Source organism: Sinohyriopsis cumingii, chromosome 17, assembly GCF_028554795.1.
Source record: "Sinohyriopsis cumingii isolate HCF-2022 chromosome 17, ASM2855479v2, whole genome shotgun sequence".
Classification (NCBI taxonomy): domain Eukaryota; kingdom Metazoa; phylum Mollusca; class Bivalvia; order Unionida; family Unionidae; genus Sinohyriopsis; species Sinohyriopsis cumingii.
Genome location: NC_142977.1, coordinates 94,064,672 through 94,089,329, shown reverse-complemented (window position 1 = coordinate 94,089,329; position 24,658 = coordinate 94,064,672). Strand labels below are relative to the sequence as shown.

The window sequence follows — 24,658 nt, the reverse complement described above, 5'->3', positions numbered from 1 at the left end:
TTTCTGCGACAAGGCCCTTAATGAGAATTAAACACAAGATTCAGGCTGCTATGACAAGACCCTTAATGAGACTTAATACAAGATTCAAACTCCTATGACAAGGCCCTTAATGAGAATTAATACAAGATTAAGATTGCTATGACAAGACCCTTAATGAGACTTAATACAAGATTCAGACTGCTATGACAAGGCCCTTAATGAGAATAATACAAGATTAAGATTGCTATGACAAGGTCCTTAATGAGAATTAAATACAAGATTCAGACTGCTATGACAAGGCCCATAATGAGAATTAATTCAAGACTTAGACTGCTATGACAAGGCCCTTAATGAGAATTAATACAAGTTTCAGATTGCTATGACAAGGCCCTTAATTAGAATTAATACAAGATTCAGACTGCAATGACATAGCCCTTAATTAGAATTAATACAAGATTCAGACTCCTATGACAAGGCCCTTAATGAGAATACAAGATTCAGACTGCTGTGACAGGGCCCTTAATGAGAATTAAATACAAGACTAAGACTGCTATGACAAGGCCCATACTGAAAATTAAATACAAGATTCAGACTGCTATGACAAGGCCCTTAATGAGAATTAAATACAAGAAACAGAGTGCTATGACAAAGCCCTTAATGAGAACTAATACAAGATTCAGACTCCTATGACAAGACCCTTAATGAGAATTAATACAATATAAGACTGCTATGACAAGGCCCTTACTGAGAATTAAATACAAGATTAAGATTGCTATAACAAGGCCCTTAATGAGAATTAATACAAGATTAACATTGCTATGACAAGACCTTTAATGAGAATTAATAAAAATTCAGACTGCTATGACAAGGCCCTTAATAAGAATTAAATACAAAATTAAGATTGCTATGACAAGGCCCTTAATGAGAATTAAGTACAAGATTAAGACTGCTATGACAAGGCCCTTTATGAGAATGAAGTAAAAGATTCAGACTGATGTGACAAGGCCCTTACTGAGAATTAATACAAGATTAAGATTACTATGACAAGGCCCTTAATGAGAATTAATACAAGATTCAGACTGCTATGACAAGGCCCTTACTGAAAATTAATACAAGATTAAGATTGCTATAAGGCCCATGATGAAAATTAGATACATGATTAAGATTAATATGACAAGGCCCTTAATGAGAATTAATAAAGATTCAGACTCCTATGACAAGGCCCTTAATGAGAATTAAATACAAGATTAAGACTGCTATGACAAGGCCCTTACTGAGAATTAAATACAAGATTCAGACTGCTATGACAAGGCCCTTAATGAGAATTAATAAAAGATCCATACTGCTATGACAAGGCCCTAAATGAGAATTAAATACATGATTCAGACTGCTACAACAAGGCCCTTAATGAGAATTAATAAAGATTCATACTGCTATGACAATGCCCTTAATGAGAATTAATACAAGATTAAGACTGCTATGACAAAGCCCTTAATGAGAATTAATGCAAGATTAGATAGCTATGACAAGGCTCTTAATGAGAATTAATACAAGATTAAGCCTGCTATGACAAGGCCCTAACTGAGAATAATACACAATTCAGACTGCTATGACAAGGCCCTTAATGAGAATTATTAAAGGTAGAATTTCATAGGAACAGCTGACAGTAAAAATTGGTTTCATATCTTTTATAAAGAATTAAATAGTTCTTAAGCTTTGCAAACAAATTCTTTCCCACTTTTTCCAACTTGATAATATGAAGATGGTGAATGCATACTTGAATTTTCAATTGTGTAGATCAATCAGCATTGTGAAACTTCTTTGTTGTTAAAAATAGCAGATAAAAACAAATAGAGAATATTCTTAAGCAACAAGACTTTTAAGGTCAGAAAAGGAAATCAGAGATTTAACCAAGCAAAATAGTAGTTCGTAGCTTCAATTACAAGAGTTTAATGTTGTTTTTTCTTCATTTAGGTTTATATTTTTCTTCATTTATTGTGCTATGTACAATGTCAGTTTCTGAAACATCAAGCTTATGGCATTATGCCAGCTGTATGATGGTATACATGTGAGTTGTTCAATCATACAGCTTATGGCATAATGTAAGCTGTATGATGGTACAAGTGTGAGTTGTTCAATAATACAGCTTATGGCAGTATGCCAGCTCTATCATGGTATACACGTGAGTTGTTCATTCATGCTGTTGTTGTTGTTGTTGTAGGGTTTAACGCCATTTTTCAGCACAAGATAGGCCATATATGGCGGCCAGTATAACTGGTGGAGGAAGAACCCTGGAAAACCCAGGAAAGAACCACCGACCCACGAGAAGCTACTGGCAGGCTTTCCCACGTACCCATGCTAGCCGAGCCTTGGACTCGAACATACGCAGACAGAGGTGAGATGGCAGTGATCCGGAACGGTGAGCGCTTTAGACCACTCGGCCACTCGGGGCCCCGTTCATTCATGCAGCTTTTGGCATTATGTAAGCTGTATGATGGTGTAAGTGTGAGTTGTTCAGTCACATAGCTTATGACTTAATGTAAGCTGTATGATAGTATACACATGAGTTGTTCAATCATACAGTTTAAGGCATTATGCCAGCTGTATGATGGTATAAGTGTTGAGTTGTTCAATCATACAGCTTATGGCATTTTGCCAGCTGTATGATGGTATAAGTGTTGAGTTGTTCAATCTTGCCAGCTGTATGATAATATATGTGTGAGTTGTTCAATCATACAGTTTATGGCATTATGTAAGCTGTATGATGGTATGAATGTGAGATGTTCAATCATACAGTTTATGGCATTATATAAGCTGTATGATGGCAAAACTCAGCTGCTCTATCATTCAATTTATGGCATTTATATAAGCTGTATGATGGTATAAATGGTGTATGCTGAATCATACAGTTTATGACATTATGTAAGCCAATGACTCAACAGCTGACAGTTTATACCATGATAAATGTAGACATTAAACTCTTAATTTATAGAAAGTATGTGTACCATGATTTCTGATCAAATTAAATAATGATTAGGACTAACACACAAAATCTAGGTTATGCCATTATCAAGATTTACCATCAAATTAAATAATGATTAGGGACTAACACACAAAATCTAGGTTATGCCATCCTGAGATTTCCCATCAAATTAAATAGAGATTAGGACCAACAAACCAAATCTAGGTTATGCCACCCTGAGATTTTCCATCAAATTAAATATTGATTAGGACAAATGCAAGAAACCTAATGACTGAATCCAGGTTATGCCATTGAGTAATAAAAATGTTACCAATAAAACAACTTTAATTTATCTTTCAAAACCTTTAGGGTTAAGATAATTTAAAACAAACTGGAAATCAGTACTTATTCCATGCTTTGTAAATATAAGAAAGCAATTTTAATGGTGAAATATACTTCTTTAATAATACTTACACATCTTAAGACATTAGAAGCACATACACTACCTCACAAATCCAGCCCTCCGGTGCTTGTTTTTGGCAACATAGTTCTAAAAGCTATCTGCCCATCTAAGTAGAAGTCAGATAAAAGTAATCTCCCCTTGGAATGAGGAACTAGTGAAATTAAATTATCATTTTAGCTAAGGTGGCACTCTACAGCTGCGTATTTTGCATAGGGTTAGGATTTTAAAGAAAAAGAATTTCCCTGGCTTTCCTCACTGGTTATACTGCCTATATAAAAAAAGACCTTGTATATCTTGCGTATAATTCAAAGAACCTTTAATTCCCTTTATTTTGGTGTATGATTGATGGGTGTAATATGGGTTATAGAGTATACAGCCTGGCCTTACTCCAGATGTGCACCTTTCAAAAAAGTGCTAGCTCCACTTGGTCATTTTACTTCCTGAACTTCAGAGGTAAATTGTATAAAAAAGAGCCGATAACTTTTTTTTACATTTTACATATTTGGTAATTCATTCATTGCACTTTCAGAAGCTGGTATTGTCTAGTCTGGCAAAATTCATTTTCCCTATTTTAATAGCTGCCATGGATAGTGTACTTTAGACTAATTCAGGCTGATTTTTTAGCACAAGGGAGCAGTCATTTTAGTTCGCAGTGTGTTTAAATAATGTACAATTTCCAAAAGTACAATATCCAAAGAAATATCATCCACATTACATTAATGTAGCATAGAGGTATGCCAACATTCTCTCCATTGTGCATGTTTTAAATGCAAGCCAGCCACAAAGTTTGTGCCAAATATGTGATGGAAAACTAATGTTACTGTGTGGAAAATATTTTTCTGTTTTCAGCTAGTGACCATGAGCACTGACCTTTTTACCCCAAAATAGAAAGTCTTTTTCCTTGCCCCAAGTTCATGCCATCAACAAAGTTTGTTTGAGGTATGTCATGTAGTGAGCAGGGTGTGCAAGCAGACCAATTTTTGTGCTGGCAATACAGGCCCACCACCACCTATGTTTTTTGCACATAAGGTAAACCCCCCACAATTGCAAGAGTGATCCCCCATAATTTTGTACTGGCAGGCTGCCCCCCTGCTACCATTGGTGGTGGATTCCCCCACCATCACCTATGCACCTGTGATACCATCCTCACTGATGCTTGCTGCTTTAAGGTACCAAAAACAATAAAAAATATTGTGTACGTGAGAACTTTCATCGATCAATGATTGTGCAACAATTAAATCATAATGTAAATCAATCAGATTTAAAGGCATTTTCAAGGCTGATGTGGTACTGTGTTCTTGGATCAGCAAGACTGATCATAACAAATAAACATGGATGCTGTTGCTCGCATGCAAAGAGATTTCTAAATCAGTTAAAGTCAGTGTTGCCAGAGCACCAGATTAAATGGATATTTCTGAATGTGTAAGAATCAAATCCATTAAAAACACCAAAAAGTTACAATTGTCTCTCTTCACTTGAGGCACTTGAGTGTATCATTAATGATGTCTGTGTTTTTAAATCTGCCTCATGACATAATTCTTGTGGGGTTTGTTTGTTTATCCTGCATAACACCATCATAAACCACTAAATTTTTCAGATTTCCATCAAGGTCTTTCAGTGATGAAGCTTCCATGATATCAGTGATAAATTCAACTGCATTCAACAAGTCATTGGGGTTGATTTTCATTTACTGCTTCATTAAAATCCTTAATAACATCATAACGTTGTTCAACATCTGAAGACAGTGCAACTAAATAAAGCTTATCCAATTTCAACCATCTCATTAGATTAAGTAATAGCTGAGTCTTGCCAGATCTGGAAGGACCAATCATAACAGTCCTAACAAAATTTGGCAGCACTAAATTGCGTTTAATTGTAGGCCATGTTCATGTGACTGATAATTCAAGTACTTCAAGGACATTAGCATTATAATAAATGCCATGAGCTTATATTGTTTTCAATGTAATAGGACATTAGCATTATAATAAATGCCATGAGCTTATATTGTTTTCAATGTAATAGGACATTAGCATTATAATAAATGCCATGAGCTTATATTGTTTTCAATGTAATAGGACATTAGCATTATAATAAATGCCATGAGCTTATATTGTTTTCAATGTAATAGGACATTAGCATTATAATAAATGCCATGAGCTTATATTGTTTTCAATGTAATACTGTCGCCAAAACTGACTCACCAATGCGGACAATAACACATGACAACATATACGCAATTACAGGTACATGTGTGTGTTGTGGTAGAAATAAATATAAATTTATCAGTGCAATGATGAATCATCACAGTTGAGATATTGCTGCATCTCTTGGAAAACTGCCAGGAATGCCATGAGCAAAATATCTCCGGGGAAAACAACTTCCGGATCTAAAAACTAATGTGGTCCAGATACATGAGTAGATATCTGACTTGATCCATAAAAATGACCACACACAGGTGAAATTCCAGCTAATCAAACTGATCATGCGCATTGTCATCACAAACATGACTACAAAAATGTGGATTTACAACAATGACACTTTGCCAGTGTAAAGCTGATTCACACTCCAGTTTTCATCAGCAACACATTGTACATCACATAAATCCCATATACCAACATGGTAACCAGATATGTGTGCTCATAATAAAGTTTATCAATTCCAGTTAACAATCCTGGCAGTGACGATTGTGATAGCACAACAACATACTGGCCTTCTTGTCATAACCCACGCATAGGTTCCAGTTTATCTCGGATCAAAAAGACAAATCTTCACTGTGTTCCACGATGAATTTAACTGCTAACTGATCGCGCTAGCATGCAGATCTGTCCCCACTGCATCAATGATTTTTCGTTGTTCGACCCACCATGTTGGCCAGACATGAGCTGCACTATCATGTTGAAATCCTTCTTGGCCACACTGACATAAACATGCAGCAACAAATCAAATGGAAGTTTTTTCCTGACCAGAACTGCTCAGTGACTATCAAACTGCACACTTGGGGGTTTAATTGTCCCCTGCTGCGCTAGTTCTTCAAGTACTTCAATTTCAGTGGTCAACCGTGCTAATTGCTTGTCAGCCTGTGGCCAATCTGGATTAACCCAATCATATAGATGATTTAGATAACTCTAATCGAAGTATAAATTTCCATCTGATCGATCAGTTGTGTGAACATGTTTATTAACTGATACCACACCTTCCATTGTGTATTATTTTTATCACATGATCAACATAGCTACATTTTTCCATGAACACCAATTCCAACTGATTCACATGGAGTAGGTCCACCACCTTTATGAACTTGATCAGCATTTAACCAACAGTATTTGTAGACGCAGCATTGTTCACATCAATTGTAATGCCCCATATACAAGCCAATGATATTTATTTTTTCCAATCATCATATTATACAAAATCTTTAATTGATATCACTCCAAAAACACATGTTGCATGATGAAACCCTTACAGACAATTCAAATGAAATATTTCATATAATGTATATAATGACTAACGTAGATCTGCATGAGAAAAAATACAGAAACAGAAAAATCAAGTCATTGCTGATATGTTTGTTAAAACAAATGGATCTTGTTCAGCAGCAACAACTTCTTATTCTCTGATAATGTCCATGTCTTTCATCCCTAACTGCTTCATGATCGGAACTGCCTTTGGAGCAATTGTTTGGAACAAACCCTAAACAACATTATCAAAAGTACATTGCCGTAAATAGCATAGTAAACAGGCATTTGTGGATTCATCACTCTGACCTCAGCAGGGGGTACACTGAGTATTGTGTACAATCATTACAGAGTATTGTATACAATCATTACATTTTTCTGTCACTAACCTAAATGTGATGCATAAACACAATGACTTAGTTTCTGCAGACTAGTCCCTGTAGTAAATATCATCAAATAATTCATCAACAAGTGAATGATAAACATGTCTGTCCATTATTCTACCTGTACATAATCGCTGGCAAATCACTGTTGCATCACTGATAATTTTAAGAGAACTATTACCAGCTCGTAAACCTCCCACAAGAATTTCAATTCAATCAACATCAGTCAACACTTGATCCAGACAAGTCTGCACACTGCATACCAACCCACTACCTGTTCACATTTGTCATCAGTAACCTGAAGTGGCGGTTGTGATGACTGCTTCTTCTGTCACGGCATTGGCTGTCTTTACTCTGTGATTTTTTAACTTGATTGAAAAAAAATCTTTAAAATCAATGTCCTTCTCTTTCCTTTTGATTTGAAATGCAATGTGACATGATTCTCAATATACCAGGTCTGACCAATGATTTTCTTTAACCCTACCAGAAATTACAAGTTTTGCCATAGTTTATATCCTATGAAGCAACTCCAGCTGGATCATCAATAACTTGCTCATAACCCTCTGGGGTAAAATATCTGGTTTTAAGCTTCATTTGGTTCATTCCTCAACAATGTTTGCACCGTCTTTGATTTCAGTGCAAACTTATCAACTCACTTAAGAGCTTCAGTTATTTGTTGTGGTAAGCACTGTGTAATTGCTATGTTTGCTACATCTATTGGTAGTGTTTGAAGAGTTATCTGCATTGCTGCAGTCATAGCAGCAATTTCTTTCAATAATTAGTTTAATAATCAGATTACTTATTCAAAACCCACAGTAACAACTTCTTTTTTTTCCTTTTTGATGGTCTTGCAAATGTTGTTTAATGGTATCTCTGAGAGGTATATACCGCTGTAACGTTTCAAGTCATTCCCGAGCTAATCACTTTGTGACTACAAAGGTACTGTTTTATGCATCATTACTGATTTACATGTAATTTAATTGTCAAAATCATTTGCAAGAAGATCTCAGCAATCATAAAATTCACAAGTATATGGGGAGTAAATTTGGCAAAATCTTCATCCCACCTGGCTTTATTGAGGTGACATAAAAATATTGAATATATCTAACTCATGAAATAATTTACAAAAGGAAATAGCCATGTTTGGGATGATATTTATCAGTGGTATTCCCTGAGATTTATATATATATATATATATACACACACACACACTTGCCATCTTAAGCTGTTGTATATATTGATTTATGGTTGAATTTTATACTGTTCAATGTTAATTATGTGGCGTGAAGCAGTTCCAATGTGCCCCTCGGTACCAAACAGCATTCTATGTGGCTCAGAAGGGGCTTCAGACCTAAACATCACTCTCCCAAGGAAATATGTGTGTAAGTGTGGTAATTAATATCAATACATTCGTCAAGTTAACTTTCAGTTTATATATGCAACTCAGGCTAAACTCAATTGTCTCCTCGATTAATATAGAAAAAACACTTTTGTCCCTAATGTGATTTCAACTTGCAGTGTTTCTCTCAGAGTATACTGTTTTACAATGCTTTAACCACTTAGTCGACTGACCACTGTTACATATAGGTAAGTAAAAATTAATATATAATGTTAACTGTGCTATTGAAAAATGGACAGAATATCCCCCACTCCATGAAGAAAAAATAAAAGAAATTTTGTTAGTTTTAGCATTCTGCTGAAAATAACATGAATTTAGTTTAATACTGGTGGATGACTAAATTTGACAGAAGGACAGGTTGATCTAACAAATCTTGAGAATCATAACACAAAGAATCAAGATTTGTTAGATTCAACTTACACCTTTATTTGTGTCAAACGGAATGGGTGTTGTCATAAAGTACAGGTAAGTACTGAATGACAGAATTCCATTTAGAACATTTTTAGTGATCGATAACAAAACAGAGGCTCTGCAAGGGTAATATCACCATCAATCAATGGCAATGTTTATATGCACACACAATGTGCATTTTTTTGGGGGGGGAGGGTATCCCAATGCAGTGAGCAACAGTAGTAGTACAACAGGCATGTTGGTGGGGGGTCCACCAGTTTGAAATGATGGGGATCACTCTTGTAATTACAAGGAGGCAGAGTACTGCAAGTGAAAAAAGTAGTGGCAAGGGGACTGTACTGCTGTTAGCTCTGCCCTGATGCTTTTATAAATAATGTTATTGTGCAGAAACCATTGCTTAATTCTTTTAGTCAAAGTGACAACCTTTCATCTTTTGACCACCAAATCAATAGTATTCCTTGGTAACTGCTGATGGTTGACAACATAATTTCTTGTGCAGAAACCATTGCCTTTTAGTCTCAATTACATTGACCTGCTTAACCTGAAATTTATTGGGTTCTTCATTACCCCAAGTGCAAGTCATCCACAAAGTTTGGTAACTATCAATGTTAGAGAACTGGAGTTATTGTACAAGAATCATTGTTTTTCTTTCAGTCACAGTGACCCTGACCTTTGAAGTGTTCACCATAAAATCAATAAGGTTCTTCCTTACCTAAGGCGAAACCATCCATAATGTTTGGTAACTATCAATGTTGGAGAACTGGAGTTATTGTACAAGAATCACTGTTTTTCTTTCAGTCACAGTGACCTTGACCTTTGAAGTGTTCATCATAAAATCAATAAGGTTCTTCCTTACCTAAGGTGAAAGCCATCCACAATGTTTGGTAATTGTATATAGTGGACAATTAAAGTTACTGTGCAGAAACCAAATTGGTAACAGATGAATTGATAGAATGATGAATGGACAACATCTAAATATGACACTTCACCTTGTGGCAGGTTTACAACTACAACATCAAACTATTAGTACCATGAAACTGCTGTATAACCTCATGTAAGCACATTTGGATGCCTCTACCTGATTTGTATGGAAGCGCATTTTGATACCCCTACAAACATCAGCCATTTTGAACTGTTTTTGTAACACCACCCCTTCTATATAGTGGACAATTAAAGTTACTGTGCAGAAACCAAATTGGTAACAGATGAATTGATAGAATGATGAATGGACAACATCTAAATATGACACTTCACCTTGTGGCAGGTTTACACCATCAAACTATTAGTACCATGAAACTGCTGTATAACCTCATGTAAGCGCATTTGGACGCCTCTACCTGATTTGTATGGAAGCACGTTTTGACACCCCTACAAACATCAGCCATTTTGAACTGTTTTCGTAACATCACCACTTCTATGAAAGTTTCAATAACTTAGGTAAAGGATTTGATATTGATGTAGGCAACAATTAGTTTTTATAAATTATCAAATTCAGATGATTTAGTAATGTAGACATTGACCAAAAACTTGTAAATTTCGAGTATGAGAAATGGCAGCTATGGCTGGTCACACAGCTTCACTGGCTTGACAGTGAATGAGTTCTCTAAGATTTTAAAGCACATAAAAAATTCTTCTGTAAAAAATAATTATACAGCTATAATGATCAGATTTTAGTCTTAAATCTTTCTACGTATAATGGATGTGTACCAAAAATGTAAAATGGTTCAAACTTATGTTGAATGTAATATATACAGTACTGCACTGTTGTAATAGATAACAGGCAGGCCTATGTGTATGGGGTCAAATAGGTAACAGGTGTTCTATTTATAGTGCACTGCAATGTGTAACTTCGGTACATGTATATCAACTTCCTATGAGGTAAAAGGATAACTACACTGCAGATTATGCTGTACATCCTATTCCTGCAATTTTTACTCTTTCCCTACATCAGCAATGCCACATTATGATATCTATTCTATAAACTTAAACATTTATAATCAGTCATAGTGATTTTGCATAAAAAAATAAATAAAAAATCATAAGTACTGCAATCAAATGTTCAAATCTTTATATAAAAAAACCAAATTTTAAAAAATATTGAAAGTTCAAATTAATGAAGGAAAATTGTTAAAAATTTTCTCAATAATCTGTCTGTTCAAAGTTTTGAAAGGTTTTACCATATTTTCAGTCATGGTGAGAAAACACTTACTGCCATCCAATAGTCTGCAGCATCATGGACTAAAAGGACCAAAGTCCCTACATAGATGAAATTGATGGTCCAAGAAAAGTAAATCAACAGAATCGTCACTATATGGTGCACCACCATCTCCACAAAATCCTGAAAAATACAAATTTAAAATCAGCATCAAATTTATAAGTACAAGGCACTACTAGAAAGTATTACGAAAGTACAACTTGCAGTTCTCTTGGGAAGGCAGTAATTAATTTCTTCCCATAGCTGAATTTCATGCAATTTCTGAAATAATGAATGCATTATGAATCTAAAACAAAACCTTACATGTAGTGTTATTTTCAAACATGCATCAATATGTGACTGAATAGATGATATGGGAGTCAGTATAGCATCACAATGTTTCATAAGAAATATATTTATTTTGTTTTACACTCACTCTAAACTTGTCTAATTTGTCTTTACAACCACATGCGTACTGGTACCTTACTAAAAAGCCCCTCATTATACCACTCCTCTCTTGTAAGGTAGGTGGGGTTATGGATCCAAGAAAGTGCTAAAAGTGCTAAATTTTTTGTTTATCAGTCACCATATTATTTATAATTCTCTTAAGCAGTTTTTCATCTCATGAGAATCAAACACAATATGATAACACTCTGTGTTTTGTATACAACCTTGTTTGTACATCCCTCACAATAAGGCCCCCTCACTAATAATACCAGTCACTTTTATGTCTCCCATATACATTGTTGTAAAGATGGAACAATGCATTAACACAGTAAAATGATTCTGTAATTACAGCAGTGAACTTAAAAAAATAGTCTGGTTCATGTTTCTTTCTAATATAATGTACAGAGTCAGTAGAAAATATATATTCTTTAATAAAAATAGTCTGGTTCATGTTTCTGCCTAATATAATGTACAGAGTCAGTAGAAAACATATATTCTTTAAGAAAAATAGTCTGGTTCATGTTTCTGTCTAATATAATATAGAGAGTCAGTAGAAAATATTCTTTAAAAACAATAGTCTAGTTCATGTTTCTGTCTAATATAATGTACAGAGTCAGTATAAAATATATATTCTTTAAAAACAAGAACATCAAAGTTTTACTGTTTCTCACCCTAACATTGAAATGTTTAAAACTCTTTCTCGTTACTTTGTCCATATTGAAGAAAGCTAAAGAAAACAAAAATTTAAACAAAATGGATTATTACAACGAAGTCTGAAATTCTGATGAAATTAATCTTGCTTATTCTCTATGTATGATGTCTTCAAATCTGAGGGAATCTATACTATTTTTCATGCACAGAAATAATCCTTAGTAAATAACTAACAGTTTGCAGGTCTATTTCCATCTTTTCTAGCCATCTCCACACTTAAGAAAAAAAGCATAACCAATACAAAGCATGTATATGCAAGATTGAACATAAAATTAATTTTGTGGGAAAATTAAGGGAATTTTTTGCTGAAAATGGGGCCTGGTTAACAATCACTGCACAATGCTCTACTGATTAATATAGTTCTTGGTAAGATTTTGAAAACTGTCAGATTTATGAAAAAAAATACTTTCTAATCAGTGATTACATAGCACACCTCTACTTTCTCTAGTCTCCAGTAGCCACTGTAAACGTTGTCATGCAGAAAATCAATTTATACCAAAGTGATTTTGGCCCTTTTAAAACAAAATATTCTTGTGCAATATTTATCTTCACATCAGAACTTTGAACTGATGCTAAAAATGAAAATCTAAACTTAACTGGCACTACATAGCCAGTACTGTCTTTATATGTTGTCAAACCATCCACCCCCTTATCTACCTACCCATCCATCAACTTATCTATCAACCCATCCACCCACTTATCTATCTACCCATCCACCCACTTATCTACCTAAAAAAGCTCACCTGCTCTTATCACAAAGTGAGCTAAAACTCATAGATTAATGTTTTGTTTTATTAATGTTTTCATAGGGTTTGTGATAAAGTTTTAATTTGTGTAATTTTATGCCATAATCTCAAAGAAAACTACGTCTACTACCCGAAAATGTTTAATTTTTTGTTTCACAATAAAAAAAAGCATGTCATTTCACTTGTATGAATTGGATGTGTGACTAATTATGACAATTCATTAGCTAGGCTGTCAAGTGACCTCACGACAGAGAAATTGCTTGACAGAAACAAAGATGACTGGAAATACTGGTCCAGGAGCATGTATTTCTCATCTGAGCGACAATTCAATACCATGGCAACCTGATTTAACTGAGCAAAAATTCAAACTGATTTAAATGACATTTGGTCACATCAAATCAGGTCTCTCGCATGACAAAACCAAGTGAAATGCTTCTTTATCAAATCAAGTCACTGGCATGACAAAACCAAGTGAAATGCTTCATTATCAAATCAGGTGACTGGCATGACAAAACCAAGTAAAATGCTTCATTATCAAATCAAGTCACTGGCATGACAAAACCAAGTGAAATGCTTCATTATCAAATCAGGTCAGTGGCATGACAAAACCAAGTGAAATGCTTCATTATCAAATCAGGTCACTGGCATGACAAAACCAAGTGAAATGCTTCATTATCAAATCAAGTCACTGGTATGACAAAACCAAGTGAAATGCTTCATTATCAAATCAAGTCACTGGTATGACAAAACCAAGTGAAATGCTTCATTATCAAATAAAGTCACTGGCATGAAAAAACCACGTGAAATGCTTCATTATCAAATCAGGTCACTGGCATGAAAAAACCACGTGAAATGCTTCATTATCAAATCAGGTCACTGGCATGAAAAAACCACGTGAAATGCTTCATTATCAAATCAGGTCACTGGCATGACAAAACCAAGTGAAATGCTTCATTATCAAATCAAGTCACTGGCATGAAAAAACCACATGAAATGCTTCATTATCAAATCAGGTCACTGGCATGAAAAAACCACGTGAAATTCTTCATTATCAAATCAGGTCACTGGCATGACAAAACCAAGTGAAATGCTTCATTATCAAATCAAGTCACTGGCATGACAAAACCAAGTGAAATGCTTCATTATTAAATCAGGTCACTGGCATGACAAAACCAAGTGAAATGCTTCATTATCAAATCAAATACACTGGCATGACAAAACCAAGTGAAATGCTTCATTATCAAATCAAGTCACTGGCATGCAAAACCAAGTGAAATGCTTCATTATCAAATCAGGTCACTGGCATGACAAAACCAAGTGAAATGCTTCATTATCAAATCAAATACACTGGCATGAAAAAACCAAGTGAAATGCTTCATTATCAAATACACTGGCATGACAAAACCAAGTGAAATGCTTCATTATCAAATACACTGGCATGACAAAACCAAGTGAAATGCTTCATTATCAAATCAAATACACTGGCATGACAAAACCAAGTGAAATGCTTCATTATCAAATCAAATACACTGGCATGAAAAAACCAAGTGAAATGCTTCATTATCAAATACACTGGCATGACAAAACTAAGTGAAATGCTTCATTATCAAATACACTGGCATGACAAAACCAAGTGAAATGCTTCATTATCAAATCAGGTCACTGGCATGACAAAACCAAGTGAAATGCTTCATTATCAAATCAGGTCACTAGCATGACAAAACCAAGTGAAATTCTTCATTATCAAATCAGGTCACTGGCATGACAAAACCAAGTGAAATGCTTCATTATCAAATCAGGTCACTAGCATGACAAAACCAAGTGAAATTCTTCATTATCAAATCAGGTCACTGGCATGACAAAACCAAGTGAAATGCTTCATTATCAAATCAAGTCACTGGCATGAAAAAACCACGTGAAATGCTTCATTATCAAATCAGGTCACTGGCATGACAAAACCAAGTGAAATGCTTCATTATCAAATCAAGTCACTGGCATGACAAAACCAAGTGAAATGCTTCATTATTAAATCAGGTCACTGGCATGACAAAACCAAGTGAAATGCTTCATTATCAAATCAAATACTCTGGCATGAAAAAACCAAGTGAAATGCTTCATTATCAAATCAAGTCACTGGCATGCAAAACCAAGTGAAATGCTTCATTATCAAATCAAATACACTGGCATGCAAAACCAAGTGAAATGCTTCATTATCAAATCAAATACACTGGCATGCAAAACCAAGTGAAATGCTTCATTATCAAATCAAACACACTGGCATGACAAAACCAAGTGAAATGCTTCATTATCAAATACACTGGCATGACAAAACCAAGTGAAATGCTTCATTATCAAATCAGGTCACTAGCATGACAAAACCAAGTGAAATTCTTCATTATCAAATCAGGTCACTGGCATGACAAAACCAAGTGAAATGCTTCATTATCAAATCAAGTCACTGGCATGACAAAACCAAGTGAAATGCTTCATTATTAAATCAGGTCACTGGCATGACAAAACCAAGTGAAATGCTTCATTATCAAATCAAATACTCTGGCATGACAAAACCAAGTGAAATGCTTCATTATCAAATCAAGTCACTGGCATGCAAAACCAAGTGAAATGCTTCATTATCAAATCAAATACACTGGCATGCAAAACCAAGTGAAATGCTTCATTATCAAATCAAATACACTGGCATGCAAAACCAAGTGAAATGCTTCATTATCAAATCAAATACACTGGCATGACAAAACCAAGTGAAATGCTTCATTATCAAATACACTGGCATGACAAAACCAAGTGAAATGCTTCATTATCAAATCAGGTCACTAGCATGACAAAACCAAGTGAAATTCTTCATTATCAAATCAGGTCACTGGCATGACAAAACCAAGTGAAATGCTTCATTATCAAATCAAGTCACTGGCATGACAAAACCAAGTGAAATGCTTCATTATCAAATCAGGTCACTGGCATGACAAAACCAAGTGAAATGCTTCAATATACAATACTTATAATTTTTATGCCACCTTCTGGCCTTCTAAAAGTTCATAACAGCATCCTAAGAAAAGTGCAATTCTTTGCAAGAAATATTGAACAGCGAAAAGTGATTCTCATTTAGTGAAACAAAAAAATATGGAGATAAACTTCTAAATCATTTTCTCAATAGGAAACAAGACAGTGATGATCAGGAAAAATATAATTTATTATGGAGGGTAAGTATGAATTTAATTATACCCATGTGTTCAGATTTAAGAAACAACATTTCTGAATTATTTTAACTCAGAAGCCATCATTTACATCAATATAAATTTAAAAAAAGAATTCACAAACAAATGGATGAATAGACAGTCAAAGCAAGAAAATAAATATAAGACCAAATAAAAAACGTGCTGGCAAAGAGACATACAGGAGAACTATAAAATATGTGAAATCACTAATAAATGAGAATAAAGAAGAGGGAGTAAAATGGATGTCAATTACAAGTATAACCAATGTCAGTTTAGAATATGGGTTTAGAGTTTTCATTAGACACAAGCAATAAAGCGATTATACTTGCTTGTTACTTATAGATGCACATAATAAACTTTGCACATCACTGCCAAGCCACTAATGTCCCCAAACAAGAGGCCTTCATTTTATTCAGTCTGCAACATCAGGTATTTTATTTACTGTGCCACGTCTGGTGTTTAATTTATCCTTGTGTTTTTTTTTGTACACATTGCATTTTAGATTGACTGATTGATTGCATTTTTACAGCTCACCAGCACTGTTAGGCTATTTAGTGCCATACAAAAGGTTATATGTATGATCATTGAAAAATGATAGAAGTTTCATATCAACTAGCGATATCAAAAGCAAGTAGTTGAAAGTAAAACAATAAGATGGTAACGGTAATATATAAAGCTTCCCAATCAACGGGGAATGTAAATGGTGTATGTTAATAAAGACAGATGAAAAGCTGTTGAAAATAAGGGACGATATATATATATTACATAAAAATGCTCAAGGTGATGGGATGAAAGTTAAAGCTTCGAGTAAATGTTTACTTCTTTCAGCAATTCTATAATACAAGTGATGTTTATTGTATCAAAAAAATCCTTCATGTCACACACATTGTAATAATGATCATGCATAGGTTGCAGGTCGAAACACTCTATCATAAAGTCTTCAACAGTGAATGGTTCATTGCAAGAAATGCACCCTGGTGGGTCTTTGCCTTTTAGTATGTGAAAGTTGGTTATATAAGTATGACCAATTCGAATTTCTGCAATGACTACCTCCTCCATACAGATGGTTCTGTAGGAAGGAGTCCATTCTCCTAGTGTTGGCTTGATGGGGTAAAGTTTATTATTCACAGCATCATTCAACGATGCCTGCCACTTCTGACGTAAAGACTCTTTGATATTAGGTTTAAAATCAGTATATGGTATTTTAAGATCAGATGGTTCCTGGGATAGGGCCATTTTAACAGTGTGATCTGCTTTTTCATTACCTTTAATACCAATATGGCTAAGTAATCAACAGTATACTATATTCTGGGAGGTACTCAGCTCAGTATTTTGACGAGAATATATGTTAATAATGGGTTCTCCAGTTTTCTATTGTGTAGTGACTGAAGTACTGATAGTGAGTAAGAGAAAATGGTGCAGTTTAACAGTGAAAACAGTTGATTATAATTTTCTGAGTTATTCCATGTGAATTTAAACTGTGTCTTTTCCTTTTTGAGTTTTTAGTCTTCGGAAGGCTTCTGAATAATTAGACAATGAATAATTGTTTGGGAAACTATCAGCAAATATATTAACTATGCCATGTCTGGAATTGAAATTCTTGTAAAATTTGTTTAGTTTCAGATATTGGAAAGAATTCTGTTTTCCCTTTCCATTTATTTTGCAGATCGTGTACCAAACTTTCTTTATAGAGGAACAAGAATCTAAAGCTGACACATATTTTTTCCATGATGCTCTTCTACTTTCTTTAATCATGCAGTGGGCTTTGGCCAAAACAATATGGCACTTATGGATGAATATTAAAAATTTTCAGTGCTTCTCGGCATTGTCTAATGGCCTCTTTACATTCTTTGGTGAACCACGGTTTTTTGGTGAGGACTTGAGGATGATTAAGACAGAAGTAAAATACTGAATAAGGTCAATGTCATTTAAAACGGTATCCCTGTTAAGACTAGCTATACAATGTGTTTCAGATTTGGCCCAGTCGGCCTTCTTTAAATTCCAATGTGGAATTGCATCATCGATTGTAACGCTGGTGTTCTGAAGAGAGATTGGAAAGTGGTCACTGCTGTAAAGGTCATCAGCAACCTTTCAATCATAGTCTAAAAACAGAGAAGAACAAATTGTCAAATCAATAAATGTGTATGTACCCGTTCCTGGGTGTAAGTACATCGGTGATTAGGTGTTATACAACACAAATTTTGTCTAGAAATGAAGTCTTCTACTTTGTGGCCTCTGTCACTTACGTGATTAGATCACCATAAAATCCCAGAGTAAAACAAATGGCGCAGGAAATTGTTGAACAAGATTGTCTAACTTGAATGGTTTTAAGTTGGTGTTTGGTGGTATATAAAAAGGACAAAAGGTAATCACTCGGTGTAGAGTGACACTTACAGCAATGGCTTGTAAATCTGTATTTAAAGGGATGACATTCTGGGGAGCCCTAATGTTCACAACAACAGAAACTCTTCCTGAGGCCCTGTCACCATTTTTAAAGTAGTTGTTAAAAAGGGAGTAGTTTTTAAGTGTGATGTTGTCCGTATCTTTCAAGAATGTTTCCTGCAGGCATAGTACTGCAGGATCATGTTCATTAAGGAGCAGAAGAATATCAATTGGTTTGAAGTCCTTGACAGTTCCATTGTATGATTGACAGTTCCAGTGTATGATCTTGTTCTTCATTATAAATTGAAGGTGGAGATTATGTAGCTAGGTTTTACCTTTCACGGAGACAATCTGTGTGGTTATTTGTCTGGAGGAAGTACTGGGATGAATTTTTTGGTGGTAGGTCTGGGGACACCTTGAGCACATGGCACAGTTTCTTCTGCATCCATGCTCTCAATGTCTCCAAACCTGTTATAGAGTTTAATGGGGTCATCTGACCCCTTTTGCTGCCTATATCCTTGAGATCTGTTTTTATTCCTTGGTGATTTCGGTGGTGGGGTATTACTGAAAGTTGTTTGTGTTGATGCCGTGTTTTTCTGTGCTTGGTAGTGGGGTGTGTTAGAGCTTGATGGTGAATTGGGTGGATCTGTCTGAGTTTGAGCATCCTTCGTTGTTTTGGGATTGTTTTTCACTACAGTGGAGAAGGCTGGGCCAGGAAGGGATGTTTTTGCCTGTACAAGGTTTCTGGCCTCTGGATAGGGAATGTTAGATGTGTACTTTACCCTCTGTATTTCCTTCTCCTGTTTCCAAGTATCACAATCCTTAGAAATGTGGTGCTCCTTTCCACAGCTGACACAATGCGGAGTTGCTCTACACTCAGATTCCTGATGAGAATGGTCTCTGCATTAGCCACATATTTGGTTTTTGAGCATTGGTCTTCAAGATAGCCATATTTCTGACACTTACAGCACCAAAGGGGGTTTGGAACATATATCTCTACTGTCACTTGCAAAAATCCAACTTTGATCACTCTAGGTATTGTTGGATTGTTGAAGGTGAGTACAATGGTGTTGGTGTCCTGCAGATTGTTATGTTTAATACATATTCTACGGACTGCATCGACACATGAAGGGTGGTAGTAATCCTAATTTACATATGAAGGGTGACAGTGATCCTAATTTACATAAGATCAGACTGAAGAACAGAAGAAAAGAGATATTGCTATTTATGGCCTTTTTACTGATGTACAAATAGTGCTCAAAAAATCACCATAATAGCTTTCAAATTTGTTTTACATCTCACTAGAGAATTTATGTTTACATCTGAAAACATTACTGTACAAATTACTGGTTTCCTATTCAAAGCATTTTCTACAATCAGTGGAACAATATCCAAGGAAGATAACTACTGTCAGGTTTAATTATTTATCTAAATCTGAGCTGCCTAAATACAAAATGGACATGGATCTTTACTCTGTGACTAATTTTAGTATGACAATCAGTTAATTACTACTGTATCAATAACATTACAGACTATATTTGGTGAAAGAAAATGGTTGCCATAAGATGGGCAAAAAGGTAATGAAATCCCTCCAAGCCTAAACTGACCAAATGGAAACAGAAAAGACAAAACTAGTTGCACTTGTCCCCTTCTTATAAGGCCACCCTTGCTGTAGTGGGAAAGTGGCCTTACAAGAGGGGTGACCTTTACAGAGGGGGATCACACATATGGAAATATGTGATAAAATTTAAAATAATTATGAATAATCAGCAATAATTATGCAAAACCATCTTGTCAATAAAATCAGGACACAGACATCTGGCTATAACTATCACTGTCCATTTTCCCACTGATGTAAAATGTATAATAATATTTATCTGAATCTTTCTGACATCAAATTTCTCAGCGGTGATCAAAGGACTCTTCCTCGTTTTGTTGTGGTGAAATGCTTTCACTTTTCCTTTTAATCTGCAAACGTCTGATGACAGTTTGCACTGTTTGCAACAACTTATTTCTTCATTTCCAATTTGTAGTTACTACACAAAATGCTCAGAGTTTACTAAGGAGATGCACTTGTCATCAACTCATTTAGTCTGGTACCTTTTAAGCATATTTTGTGATGTATAAGATGAATTACTGTGGCTAACATACCAGTCATAATTTTATGGTGAACAGATCTTGTGCTGACAGATGCTGAATGACACTGTGTTCCTCTGCAGTTAGCTATTGTCACCTGGATAATTATCAGTGGTAATAATTGCCAGTAATTATCAAAGGGACATAACCGAACATTTAAGAAACACTGTAGTGAGGATAATCGGATTACTTATATCTTTGTAGGGATTAAAGTTAGTTACTTACTTCATTGGCATGTCACAACAAATATCATGTGCTGAATTTATAAATCAATGTTCTTGAGATAAACCCCATATGTAGCCACTTTTGATGAGTAAAGTATGTTTTTGCAACAATATATCACCTGCTGTCTGCATCAGAGGCTGTCCTACAGGGGTACTTTGGAACACAAACCCATTGGTGCCAAGTGACCATATCAAGCAGGTGACCATTGGTCAGGGGCTGTTCAAGAGGAAAACCACCATATCTTTTATTTAAACTTACAATTTTGTTTTAATGTACCGCTGCAAATTTTAAAGAATGATAATGGATTAGCCAGAGGCAAATGATTTCCTGCATCTACAGCTTGTGTTCTTAATAAGAAAGTAGACTGACCTAGGCTTGGATGTTAGTCATGTATTGTAATTGGTTGGAGACAATTAATTCATTAATTAGACTGTATCACCATGCTGATTAAGTTCTTTATGGGTTTTAAAATAAAGCCAAATTTGCTGCTGAGTAAGCATTTAAGGTTTTCTGGAAAGCACACCCACATTCATAACTGTAATAGTCAACCAACTCTATTCACACTTTAACAGAAGAGGGTACACCACATTTTTTTATGATTACATCAGAACTAAAATACAAAAGATAAAATTAAAACACAAATTTCATTGGACATGACTTCTTTAAATAGTATTATTTATTTCTTAGTGTTGTCACTAGGAGTCATTTTCCAACTTTTTAAATGATCTATATTTCATCATATATTGTGTTATTTATAGAGAATATACTTGATTTCTTATTAAAATTGTTGAATTTCATGATTTGATATCAAAAGGACAATGACTGTTTTTTTAATGATAAAATGAATGATATTTTGAGTTTTTATTAACGTATTTCAATAGCAATTTTTTATATTAAGCAAATACAAACCATTTTTCTTTGCATTTTAAATGTTAAATTTTTTGGATCCATACTGCATCCACATTATAAATGGGTTAATAAGTTATCTCAGCTCACTAAAATAATTACACTTTACAGTCTCTGCTAGCTAGGTCTAACTAAATACCTTTCTTTACATAACAAAAAAATAGGTCTATACCACACAATGAATAATGCATTAATATTAATGGATATGAACAGAACAATTTACAGACATGTAAATAAAATGTCAGTAAAATAAACAGCTGCTTAACAGGAAGCTGAAGTAGGCCTGACATTGCTCACCAGAATGATATACCTGAGGTGCTAAATGCAACGGCAGTGGGCCGAAAATCTCGGTCAATAGGACGCAAGTTGTTGACATTTTACCAAGCTGATTCCACATGTTATGATACAGATGTTTCAAGGTTTCTCTAGTTTTGTATCTTCATCCCTATTTTATCACACATCAGCACTCTTGGCCCGATATTGAAAGGTCCCCTATGCCAAGATGATTTGCATTAAAATTTGTCAAATTCCATTCTGGAATTTCTTTTTATTGATGTTCTGTAAATACTTTTTGCTCTCAGAAATGGCATCCATATTTGATGGCAAAATGACATGTTTTGTATAAATATGAACGGTGTTCAAGCTAGGACACTTTCTATCAAATCTAGTCAAATTCTGTTCAGCAATTTTATTTAGAAGCTATGGACGACTTTTCTAGCTTTAGTAACAGCAGCCATGTTTTACGGCAGATTGGCACAATATGTACAAATATGAAAAATCTTCATGCCAGGATGCTTCCTGTCAAGTCTGGTCAAATTCTATTCAGTGGTATTAATAAGAAATTGTTGAAAGGTGTTTCTACATTGAGCTATAATGGCCATATTTAACAGACAATTGGCCTCATTTGTAAACAAATAAATGATCTTCATGCCAGGATGCTCTCTTTCTAGTTTAATCAAATTCTAGAATGAGATTTTGGAGAAGACATCATTTAAAGTATTTTTTCTATTGTTAGTAACAGTGGCCATACTTGATAGCAGATTTAAATCACTTGTAAGAAGCAATTTCTTTTAGTTAGTTATGTTTCTCCGGTAAAACCAACTTACCTGAGCACATCAACATTAAGACTACTCTCTGCTACCAACAAATCTAGTCATAGCCATTTTAAAGAAGTCATTTAAAGGATTTTTCGACTTTTAGTAAAGCAGTCACACTGGATAGTGGATTAGCATCCTTCATAAAAATTTTAAAGGGCCTTCAAGCAAAGATGCCCTGTTCCAAGTTTGGTTTAAATTGGTCTGTGAGTTTCTGAGAACTTAAAAATAACAAATGTTGAAGGATGCTGGACAATGGACAACAAACAATGCTTTATATGTGCAGGACCGTACCATAAGCTCAAATAGCCTTATGACCAGATCAGCTAAGAAAGTATATGTATAAACTGTACAAACCCAAGTAATTAGTATCATCTACTTATAAGGAAGTTCTAAATATGCAGAGAAAACTGTTATTTCTGACATGAGCTTATGTAAAGCAAACTATGAGTTAAAATAATTCAAATAAGCAGTTACCATGTGAATATTGAATAGACTAAGCTTAATGTCATTTTGTTTGCAACAGATCAAGCTTATATAGATCTAGCACAGAAACAATGTGTTTACAGCTCAAAAATTGTTGTTATACTATATGTCATGCAATACCTAATGAATAATATTTACATTTCTACGCACTAAAATTAATTTACAGGTACATGATTGTTTTTAATTTTTTTATTTTACAGTACACAGTGCTCCAATTACCTGTCAAACTATCTGAAATTTTAGTGACCATTTCAAACTTTAGGCCAATAAGCTGTAATAATTTGGTTACCTTACATACTCAGAGCAGAAATCCACTTCAGAGAGGAATTAATGGCAAAAGATTACAAGTGTACCGTGAATGGCATATTATATGCCCACCTTATGTTTAATAGTCCTCAATGTAGATAACTTACATTTTGTGCAGAAACCAATTTTTTCTTAACTTGACATTGGACCTTTTACTGTGCAGATACTATTTAATAATTTCAGACAATAACCCTGACCTTTGACTTTTTGAACCCCAAATCATTATGGTTCTTCATTACACTAAGTTCAAGCCAGACAAAGTTTAGTAACCTCAGATGATTGAGAACTCAAGTTTCATAGTGATTTTGAACTTTTACCTATTGAGTCCAAAACTGATAGTTTTTTTTTTACACCAACTGTAAGCTATCTACAAACATTTTGAAGCTGCAAATGTTTGAAAATGAGAGTTTTTATGCAGAAATTATTTTCCTTCTTTTAGTTAAATTGATCTTGACCTTTAAGCTTGTGAACCCAAAATTGATTTAACCAACTGATGAATGGACAACATTACAGTCATCATTTTCTTTTGATAACAGCATATTAAACAAACCTTATCCAAATCCACATTTATGGTAGTCAGATTGACCACAATTTTACAGATAACTAAATTTTCCTTACTTTCTCCATGTCCCCATTTTTTTCCATACACCATTAACTGAGTTTTTGACTGCACATATCTTAATCTAATCACCTGATGTAGGCTGTAAGTGACTAAATCAAATACAAAGACAATAAAAGGA

At 34.6% G+C, this 24,658-nt stretch overlaps 1 protein-coding gene across 1 annotated transcript in view; it reads right to left on the bottom strand.

Moving 5' to 3' along the window:
- LOC149779446 (ceramide synthase 5-like) overlaps positions 1-24,658 on the bottom strand; it is an 86,006-nt gene that overhangs the window by 28,161 nt on the left and 33,187 nt on the right. The window contains exon 7 of the mRNA XM_089940110.1: positions 11,262-11,390. Coding sequence (XP_089796236.1) covers positions 11,262-11,390 — 129 coding nt within the window. The remainder of the gene's footprint in view (positions 1-11,261; positions 11,391-24,658) is intronic.